Below are 12,269 nucleotides of genomic sequence, written 5' to 3' on the forward strand. Positions count from 1 at the left end.
TAACGAATTTCTCTAAAAAGTATTAATTTAAATCCAAAACGATTATAATTTGATATTAATGTCGTTTACAAAAATTTGTATTTTAGAGTTAAAATGTAATGAATTATATTTTCAGCTATCTTGCAATGTTTCGTATAAATATGTTAATGGAATAATGTGAAATGTATTTATAATTATTACTCTAATTTAAGTGTTTTAATTATTGGTGATTTTATTGGGGCTTTCCATGGTCTGATTATGTTTTATATAATGACCCAAATGTTAATGTTCATATTTATTCTTTTTTAAGTTTAAAACAAGCATTAACATACTTCTGTAATAATTTTTATGATTTAATATACACTACTACAAATATAAATAATATTGGAAAACAATTATTTCTAAAAATTATTATGTTGTAAAAAAAGAGTTTCGATAATTTAAATTTAAGAACAATCTTGACTATGATTAGCTTATTAAAAGTAACTAAATAATAAATAAAGAATAAAGAGTGGCCCTATGTTAATGAAGAATAATTTTTGACTATTAATTCATTATAAATTATTTGTTTTTTTATTATGTTTTCAATTACCTATTTGTTAAATTATATTTTTATTTTGTTTTTAGGTTGTTGATGACGCCTTACATCATATTGTGCATACATTTAGTTCAGAAGATATACGAAGAATTTTATGTGTTTTACCAAACCAGGTAATACATGGGAACAAAACGTCTTTATGTAACCGTCTTATAAATTTTTTAACATCATCTGCTAGTCCATCTCAAAAATCTTTCGCGAAAAAAGAAATTTTAAAAGTTCATAATGCTCGATCAAAACAGATAAAACAACTTAGATTACTCAACAAACCTATACCTACACCTCTAATTCCAGCGCCTATTGTTATAAATCCAACCGCATCCATAACATTTGAACATGATCTACCATTCTTTAAGACACTAAAAACTGTGGTAGCACCCTTATACTGCAGTCCTACTTCTTCTAAATTAATTAGCATCTATTTTATAGAAGAAAGTATTAAAAATTTTATTGTTCAATCATGGGATAATAAATCCAACAAATATAAGCATACAATTATTTTAAGATTAGAACAACTTGAAAGGAAATCATTAATTGAACGTCTACCTTACAACCTTAATGTTTCTCTGAATGGTCGTCAATGTAAGTTACCTGAGTTAAATACGGGTGATTTAGAGATGGAAGATGAGTCAAAACTGCCAGAAGTACCCGAGGAGTTAAACTCAACAGACGACGACAGCATTTCATTTCCATGGCGACAGAATATTCCTATAGAGTTAACTGAATATTTGAATTTACAAACAGGTTTAAAGGATTTATTAGGTGTGTCATGGTCAGATGAACCAATTAGTTATATTGTTGGTGTTTTTGTAGTCCAAAAATTAACTTGGGAAGATCTGATTGTAGAACTTATAAAAAAACCGACACGCGCCTATGAAAAAACTTTAAAATTTATTAAGGAACTTAATAAAAGTGAAATCGACATTAGAGTTGGCACTCATTCTGTTACTATCAAGGATCCATTAACTATGCAAAGAATGAAACTGCCTGCACGAGGTGTAGAATGTGTACATTTGCAATGTTTTGATGCAATAAGTTTCTTACGAATGAATGAACAAAAACAAACATGGTTATGTCCATTATGTAAGAAACGAGTTAAATTTGAAAACATTGAAATTGATGAATATTTTCTTAAAATAGTTCAAAGTCCAACTGTAAGTGAAGAATGTGAAAATGTTATTTTATTGGAAGATGGTACTTGGGTTGAAACAAAAACTAATGCTTTTTCAAGTAATTCAAAAAGAAAGAACTGAATCGACAATTATATTGTCAAATGATGATAATATTAGAAATAATAACAATGGTGAAATAAAGATCATACCAAAATCCAAACGTTGAAAATATAATCCACAAAAAGAAGAAGAATCTAATTAACAAATTTGTAGATATTGTAAATAGAAAAAATTTTTTTTAACCATTTTCCGAAAAGTGATCATTTCATCAAAACCGAATTAATTGTAAAAAGTTAATAATAATTTACTCTTATTGATTAGTATAATAATAATTAAATGTCTTATTGAACTTTATAGTTAAATCATATTTTTATTTTTTAGTTTATAAAGATACAGCTTGCTGTAGGCTGTTGTGATTCCTTCTCATTAGAATATATGTCTCATTATTGATTTAAATAGCAATCAAACTGTCAATAATGTTATAAGTACCATAGGATAATTTATATTAAAAATTTATTTGCTAACAATATTTTTACTTTGACAAAACTCAATTTCATGTTTTTTATTTAATTAAATTTATATGTAAATATTGCATCAATTCTAAATTCTATAATAGCTTTTAGTTATAGTTATTTTAATTACTGTAATATTTTATTTTATAATTGAATCAAAATCATTTTTTAAGAATAGTATTAGTTTTAACTTTTTTTGTTAACTTTGTATCCATTTTTATCTATCAAAATTTTAAATTTTAAACATTAAATATTAAGTTAACCATGCATTATACATTTTTAGTTTTAAGTTAATGTTTATTTATATTATAGATAGTTTTTATAATACCGAAATTATTAATTTGCGTGATTTTTTCCTCTCCAATTTATAACCATTGAACCTTAAATATTATAAAGATTCAATTTTCAAATGGAAAATGGACAATGGTTGAATAATCAAGTTTACATTTTATGTTATTTAAAATTTGCATATCTTTTAATACAGTATTTTATACCGCATAAAATGTGTAAAATACGGTATAATACAAAAAAAAAAAGAAAAAGAATACCGCATTTTAACATCACTAGATGAACTGATTTTGTTATATACTTGACTATTTTGTTTGAGCATTGGATATTATTCAATTAATTTAATAACTTAATATTTTCTGATTAGAATACTTATAAAATGTTTAAGATTAGGCACGTAATTATATATGTACTTTATTATGGTTAAATTGTTTAGTATGCATGTCAAACTTTGTAAATTTTCTTATCGAATTAAATAATTACGAGCAGCTCTAGTTCTGTAGTAGGTACATATAGGTGTATGAGCATATATTGCTGAGCCTTCCCCCATAATTTCTCCTAATTTCCCCTTATGTTTCAATTCTAATACATTTTTATGGTATCATTATTTTTGTGTACGGTTAGGGTTGCCAGCCAACTTTTATAATTTCAAAAACTGGACACATCTATAAAAACCTTTTTTTTTTATGAGTAAAAAGTTATTGATATAATTTGGCAAATACATTTCATTTGAAAGGTAAACTGTACACTTAACATTGGACAGGTACTAGAAAATCTGTACTATCCAAGTTTCACCTGAATGGTTAGCAACCCTATGTGTGGTATAGGATTATGCATTTTGTACAGTAATAAAATAAATCAAGTTAATTAAGGTTTTACTGTAAGTTGGGTTTACAGTTACACAAATGTCTGAAACATACATTTTGTCTCAAGTTTTTAATAATAAATTAATATCCTAAAAATAAGATTAATTTTATATTTTTTCCATTTTGTTTGCATTTCTTCTTTAAGTCAAACAAGTTGAACACAATCTTAAAACTAGATACCGACTTTAAAGTGTTGAATGTAGCAATTGGTTATTTTATTTTTAGTGATTTTATATCCACTTTCAATAGATGAATAAATTTGAGTTGTACTACTGTAAAAAATTTCTAGAAAAATAAATATTTAATACAATTTTATTCGTTTACCAAATATAAAATCACACGATAATTACTAATTACACACAACATAATTTTCTGACAACATATACATATATATTATATTAAATTAATCAAAATGTGAAATATTAAATTTAAAATGTCACAATCAACAAAACTTTAAATTAAACATTATTTTACATAAATAATCATTTTATCCTATTTGCAAAATCATTGAAACCAAAATTAATATTATTATATCCAATTTTAATTTAATTTATGAATTTTAAAATACATAAAAGTAATAAACATTATTAGAGGCCTGATTTTTGTCCACCTACTTTTATAATTTAAAATAGACTACTTGACAAGGTTAAAATAATGTACTAATATTTATATTTTGAGTTTCAAAGTGTTAAGTGTTATGTGTGATAACTGAACACATGTGTATAGCAAAAGTATTGTAAATTGTATAGTAACATATCAAAATCCTATATTTTTTTAAGTCAACCTCGATTAAAACTGATCATCATTGAAGAAATTTAATGAATTAAAGATTTTGGTATTGTTACGATAAATAAATAAATAATAATAATTACATTTTTTTTTCTTTTAATGCCAAAAACATGAAAAACATTTGACATTTGAATAGTAAAATATATTTTCAAATAAACTTGATGATTGTGTTGTACATGGACTTAATTTGTTCTTCAATGATATTATACATTTAAAATTATTTAATGATACCATATATTAAGGCAAATCTATTATTTAGAAAATTATTTATATTAGAAGAGGTCATATACCTACCTAGAAATATGTTTGTTTCTCCAAAGGATAATAATAATATTACTTCTTTTAGTTAGTAGTCATTTATTACAAAGTTGATTTCATTAGTTTTTTATATTCTTAAATTACTCCTTGTTCAGTAGGTGATCCACAGATAAAAAATTCAATAAAATAGAGTAATATATCATATTAATACTATAATATAGTATTTTAATAAATATTTTTATTATAAGCTCGATTAATTTAAATATGCAATACTGAATATTGAATAGGTACTATTTGCGCTATATTTAGTTTTCTATAAAAATTTTGTCTTAAGTGTCTATTATAATTACTACAAATTTTTAATTAAAAAATTAAAAATAAATAATCATTTTTTTTAATACATCATATGCAATTTCAGAACCCTATCTACCTTAGTAATTCAATATTTCTAAGATAATCTATCTGAGTAAATGTACAACACCCATGCTCGATTGGTTTAGTATATTAACACAATAATATAATAAGTAGGGCTTGGAAGTTACAGGCAGGTTGTGAGCAAATGGAGGGGGGGGGTGTAAAAAACAACTAATATAGGTACTTACAAAATTAATAATAAATATAAATATATAATACTATTTACTAATTTACTAATTATTTATGTATCTATTTTATACTTATTTATTCGTTCATATTTTGCCTATATTAGTTCCCATAATTTCCGAGCCATAATAATAAGGCCACATATACAACAACATACAATAAGGTAGGTACATACATTCATACGACGCATAGAGTAAAACATGGTTTTTGATTCAAGAATGGCCGATAACACCCTGATGAAATGGTTAACAACCAGTTATTTTAAACCGAACCGATTCGAAAACTGACGATATTGACAAATGTTGTTTTATAATAGTAGGCAGTTCACGACCAACGGAGATGCGAATACGCGATTGAAACAGATAAAAACTAAATGCTGAAAAATATAATACTACAATTTCGAGTAGAATAATACACTTAACCACTGATATCACTTGAAGTGTTCTGTAGAGATGGTTAGAACCTGTCAACACAGAATTGAAAAAGTGGCCGCAGTGCCGTACACATCTGAAAGTAAAAACGATTTATTATATCGATATCGTGGAAGAAAAATTCGATCGAAATTAACAACTATAGTGCCACAGCGAAACTAGAGTAGCGTTTCAATAGTTTCAATCACGATGTAGAGAAGAGAAAGTGATAACACTTCGTGAAAAAAGTGGCACGACTTTTGACGGCACTAATTTGGTTAACACGAATACAGCCAAGCACCGCCACATTACTCGAAGGCCGGTTACATTAACTATTTACTATTTTAGTGCATTGTATATAGACATTATAATATTATAGTATTATTGTTCAAATTTCATAATTTATATGAAATATGATTATATCATACTAGCAAGTTGAAATAAATAAAAATGTTATACATAGGCACGAATTTAATAAAATAAATTTATAGAGGTAGAATCCAGACTCCAGTCATAACAAACAGTATTTAAAATACAAATCACCTCCCAATATTGTTCCAAATTTATTAGAATTATTGTAAGAACTATGACTAACCATTTAAACGTTTGTTATTGACTATTGAACAATAATTTATATCTTTTTCAAAAGTTTAATAGGTAAATTCATTAATTAAAATTGCCAAATAAGAGTTTTGTATCAAGCTGCAAATCAGGATATGCTAGTGAAAGTAAAAGAAAAATATAACATTGTTTCAAGCTTCAAAATACTAAGATCAAAAGGCAAAAAAAAAATTATATAAATATTTTCAAATTTAAAGTAGATAATTACTAAATAGTTGCACAGTAATATATTATTATATGGTAGGTACACTAATAATTTATACTATGATGAATTATTTGTACAATCATTTCAATGATCATCTAATATAAATGCTATAGGACGCGGAGATAATGCTCATGAAATTACTCGAAGTATAATATTTTATACCCAATGCCGAATCCATTTTGCGTACGTATATATAATGATATATAATGCGTAATATATAAATATTACGATGATTTATGTCATAATGTCTTTTAATGTTGTACTCCTTCATGACAGATACACTTTGTTTACAGATCAAACATATTGGAAGATAATTAGTATTAGTAAAATGTATGCATAGCACTATTTTTCTTGAAAAGCCCGTCTTTCTTGGTCAATTTTACGTTTCATCGGTTTGATATGAGACATTGAAACGAACAAATTAAGCGTACACACTTATATTTAAAATTACTCTAATAGCGACTAGTTACTAGTACAAACAAAACAACACTGGTCACAGTCAAACTGTTACCCACTATTACTGCACCTACACCGAAATATAAATGATATTTATCTTTGTAGATTAGATTAATCGCATTTCAAATACTTTATCGAGTATAATATGGAATTTCTGAACGATAAATGTAAAAATAAAACATTATGAACGTCAGATAATATTCTATGTATTTTTGATGCGTAGAAAAAAATTAACATTTTTACAATTTTTCATATAATTTTGTTTAAAATGTATTTTTATTACGGGCCACATGGAAAGGGTTTGCGGGCCGGATGTGGCCCGCAGGCCGTATGTTAGAGACCACTGCTGTAAAGCATCGATTGCGTAGCATAGAAGATATTATTTGTACCTGCTAGGTGCCAGTTATTTGTACACTTATGTATCTTTTTTAATAGTAGACTGTGATTCACCGTATCATATGCTGCAGATAGGTCTATAAAAACAACCCCTGTTACTTTTTGTTCTTATAGCCATTCTGAATGTGCTGACATAAGTTTAGTACCTGTCCTGTGCAGGATTTACCCGGCCTAAAACCTGTTTGTTCGGCAATAAGTTTTCTTTCTACTTGTTCTTTTAAATGGTTCATAATCATTCGTCCATACGGTTTAAATGTATGTCATAATGTCTTTTAATGTTGTACTCCTTCATGACAGATACACTTTGTTTACAGATCAAACATATTGGAAGATAATTAGTATTAGTAAAATGTATGCATAGCACTATTTTTCTTGAAAAGCCCGTCTTTCTTGGTCAATTTTACGTTTCATCGGTTTGATATGAGACATTGAAACGAACAAATTAAGCGTACACACTTATATTTAAAATTACTCTAATAGCGACTAGTTACTAGTACAAACAAAACAACACTGGTCACAGTCAAACTGTTACCCACTATTACTGCACCTACACCGAAATATAAATGATATTTATCTTTGTAGATTAGATTAATCGCATTTCAAATACTTTATCGAGTATAATATGGAATTTCTGAACGATAAATGTAAAAATAAAACATTATGGACGTCAGATAATATTCTATGTATTTATGATGCGTAGAAAAAAATTAACATTTTTACAATTTTTCATATAATTTTGTTTAAAATGTATTTTTATTGCGGGCCACATGGAAAGGGTTTGCGGGCCGGATGTGGCCCGCAGACCGTATGTTTGAGACCACTGCTGTAAAGCATCGATTGCGTAGCATAGAAGATATTATTTGTACCTACTAGGTGCCAGTTATTTGTACACTTATGTATCTTTTTTAATAGTAGACTGTGATTCACCGTATCATATGCTGCAGATAGGTCTATAAAAACAACCCCTGTTACTTTTTGTTCTTATAGCCATTCTGAATGTGCTGACATAAGTTTAGTACCTGTCCTGTGCAGGATTTACCCGGCCTAAAACCTGTTTGTTCGTCAATAAGTTTTCTTTCTACTTGTTCTTTTATATGATTCATAATCATTCGTCCATACGGTTTAAATGTATGGCAGAGTGGAGATATAGGTCTGTAGCTTCTAGGGTCCTTGTAGTCTTTACCTGGTTTCGGCAGGGTCACTACCTTTAACTTTCTCCATGTTTTAGATACTTTATTGCTATTAAAAGACGGGCGATGTTTGGTGATTCATGAGAATCAGAGACAACCTATCAGCTTCAGTCCAGTTTTTCACGTTTTCTCCATTTTGGTCGTTATATAGGTGTGGTACTATGGCTGTTGAAATCACCAAGAACTATTTTTGTATCACGATTGTCGAAGTTGATTGGCTTTTTGAAGGTGAAGTCTGTGTTCGGTGGTTTATACACTGAGGTAATTGTACAGTAAAGTTGCCTACCTCAATAGTTAGTATTTCGATTTGTTGGTGGCTGCGCTTTTAACCACTAGTCCTAGTTTGGAATATATTGCGGTTCCGTATTTTGGATGTGGTAACTCAATGACTAGATTAATTCCCGGTATTTTTGAATGGTTTCAATCCCGGTGGGTCTCTTGAACACATAACACGTCGCATTTCTCTTTTTCACAAAGGTTTGCAAGAAGTTCACCTTTAATTATTGAGAAACCTTCTATGTTTTGTGTAATCGCTTTAAATGCTGGGGGTAGGGTAGCCCTAAAAAGGCCGTTTTGAGTTTGAAGTGTTTGAACGGCTAGTCATTCTAGCACCAGTATTGGTAAGATTAATTCGCGAAATACATCCTGGTGTAGACTCAATATCACGATGCAGGGTACGTCACGTGCAGGCTCATACTATGTCCCCCCACAATGAAGATAATCTTTGATAGTGTTCGAACAACACACGCGAGTGCGCACGACGTGTAATCATTTTTTTTTCATAAATTCGTGCGTGGTCTTGTGGTAAATTATCTTTGAATAAACGTGAGGTGGTGTACGATCAATTCTTAGATTTGTTTTATAAAATGTAAGGAATTAATTATTCGTTTACCAGTTAATGTCAGTGAGGGGGTATTGGTTTTAAAGGTGATTTGCTCGTAGATGAAAATCAACAACAAAGGTAAGGAGTGACAATGTGACAAACTTCGTTAGTGCAGAAAGAAAATCAACATCTTATCATCAGAGCATTGTAGGCATAACATGATCCTTGAATCATGATAATGGCTATGTCGCCAGAACCTTAACTCTTGCACATACTTCCATCGACGTAGATGTTGTATTATATCTTCTATCAAGCTAGACTCAGATGGTAATAATAATGATCCATTAAAGTGGATTAGAGTAAAGGCATCTGATTCTAAATAATCACTTCCAAGGAAGGTCATTAGCCCTTAAATTAATACATTGTTCTATTTGAAAAGACAACGTATTGAGTTTTTCTTCGAAATTCGCGGTATTTTATGCTGTATAGGTTTCACCGCAGTCATGCACAGACCACCAAAGTAAGGTGATAATGGAGAGTTGAATCTCAACTCTATCCCATTACGAGCCATGTTTGAACTGAGGAAACCAACTTTTTCTGCGCTTCTACAAAATAAGTATTATTGTTACTGACTGTTAAGCACATTCCGCGCCTTGTCATGAAACGACGTAAAGATACAAAAAATGTTCCACTAGTTGGCCCGAAAATAGGATCTAGGTAATTGGCCCTTATACTGGAACATATGAAAACTGCAATTCATGCCTTTATTCTCCTTTAGCGCCGTATTTCACTTCCGATTGTAAGGGATCCAACTATCATAAATTCACACCATTAACAGCAAATTGTTTTGTATGAAATGCTTGAATCTTGACATTGCATCAACACAATATCACATAACGTTTCGTAAATCAGCGAGCTTCTTCCTCTAATTGGCCTATACGGTTGCCTAACTTCTGCTAGCAATGTTTAAGGCCCACATTGAAGAAGAGTTCGATGAACATATTATAAATTAGCATAATATTTGTATAGTTTGTTAGTAGTACAACAGAGTATTTTTGATTTTCTGTAATTTGAGCGTTGTCTAGTCGTTCTTTTACCAGTACCTATTCATTTTTCGCTTCAAAGCAACGAATATAATCTCTTTAACTTCCTGACTATTCTTTATTACTGCTTAATAATAGATATTCTTTTTTAAACTCGTCTAGATGTGTTTTCTTTTCTAAAACTAGTTTCAGCTTTCTTTAAATATGATATATTTAGATACTGTGCTGTCGTGCCAATTGTCTTTGTTCTTTGGAAAATTATAAACTTTAACCAATAATTGGTTGCTCTCACTAACTTGGATTAACTAGAATAATGGTAGATTAATCCGTTTTACTAATCAATCCCTGCAAACACTAGTTTAACCATTCACCTTTCAGATAATTTTTCTTCGTCTGATTGTATGGTAATTGAATCCTTCCAACTATCATTGCCGCCACTCAACCACTGCAGTGGTTCACTTCACCATAGCTCATACATTTTTAGTCTTTTTACACCTCGGGACAGCATGTCTGCCAGATTCTCTGCAGTTTATGTAGGTCTCAATTGTTGTGAATTGATGCATTGTTACTAGAGTTTGGTCCATGCAATTAACGACGTTGGTGTTAGATCTGGCTATTTCATTTCCGATCCAATCCAAACCACCGTGGAATCTGTCTAGAGGTAGAAATCATTAATATCTAATATCTATACTGCTGCTACCTTTTCTGCCAACTGTGCTAAGACGAGAACGCCTCTAAGCTCTAAACGTGGAATTGTGGATCCTTTGAATGGTGTTACTCTTGATTTTAATCATAATAGCTGTAAACAACACTATTAATTCTAGGCTTTATTTTGCGTATAGTTGTATGCACTAAAAGCTTCTTCTTTAGCATTACAAAAACCAAGCACCTCAACATGGTCACTTGTGAAAAGATTTAACTTCCTGGCGATTTTTAATGGTTGTTCATGGTAGACAACAATTTGAACAATTTATATGTTAAATTAATTAATGAGTAAAGAAACTTAAAACTTAAACAAGAATTTAAGTTATTAATTATTAATAAATTCAAATAGATCCATTATATGTAACGAAATAAACAATTATACATAATTACGTTTTTCTACTGTAAGTTATAATTCATACACGAATTAAAGTGAAATCATACAATAGTTAAAATTATAATGACGTGTAATTATCACCTTAATAAATAGGGGTAAAAATATCAAGCATAAATAATCATAAAATAATTATTTTCAGAATTGTAGTAGAAAAATTAAAAACCACGCGCATTTTGCAGCTTATTGGTTAAATTGCTGTCTCTTGAACTCAAGTAAATTCTAACCTTAGAAAGTTTAAACGAGATAAATTATGTTATTTACCTACCTAAAAATTGATAAATTTTGTAAATGTAGACATTTCTCGGTTATTGAGGACAATTACTAATTTATTTGGAAAATGATCTTAAGTTTATTTATATTGGTGTGAACGACCAGTGATAAGTGTATACGCGACAAATCTTCGTTTTTTTAAAATATCGTTACGAAAATAGATAGACGAACGATAACCCTAACACGAAACCTCGAACCCCTGTGACATTAAAAGGGAATTATCTAAATATATTTCAATATTTTGACTGTTTTTAAGCTAAAAATAAGTAAATCAATTTTTTTAATATAAATTTTTTTTCAAATTCTTATAATAAATTTATAAATCGTTAAAAATGATATACAATATTTTTTTATAAAATGGTTTATTTCCAAATTAAAAATATCGAACATTTATGTTTTATATTATTATTTTATAAGTATTCACAGCTAGAAAATTCATAAGTATTCTTCTGTTTATACCACCGATTTGAAAATATAACACAATGTTCTTAATGTTCCTTGTTTTATTTTTTCAACATTTTCAACATAATTAAAAAATAAAATTTCAACCGCAAAGTCTAATTAATTGCTTATAACCGTTTCAAATTTTAATTGTTTAATATCTTATTTTCAATTCTAATTCTACTTATTTTCTGTAAGTATTCTGGCATAGATGATAGGAACGCCCATTTGTTATTAAATGTTCTCCTGATAC

The 12,269-nt window shown here is 28.8% G+C and overlaps 1 protein-coding gene across 1 annotated transcript; it reads left to right on the top strand.

Moving 5' to 3' along the window:
• Positions 1–443: 443 nt before the first annotated feature.
• On the top strand, positions 444–1,830 carry LOC113558137 (E3 SUMO-protein ligase PIAS3-like). The gene is made up of 2 exons (XM_026963644.1): positions 444–461; positions 607–1,830. The coding sequence occupies exons 1-2, from the start codon at positions 444–446 to the stop codon at positions 1,828–1,830; spliced, it is 1,242 nt and encodes a 413-aa protein (XP_026819445.1).
• The last annotated feature ends 10,439 nt before the right edge of the window (positions 1,831–12,269 follow it).

Source organism: Rhopalosiphum maidis, chromosome 3 (genome assembly GCF_003676215.2).
Source record: "Rhopalosiphum maidis isolate BTI-1 chromosome 3, ASM367621v3, whole genome shotgun sequence".
NCBI lineage: Eukaryota > Metazoa > Arthropoda > Insecta > Hemiptera > Aphididae > Rhopalosiphum > Rhopalosiphum maidis.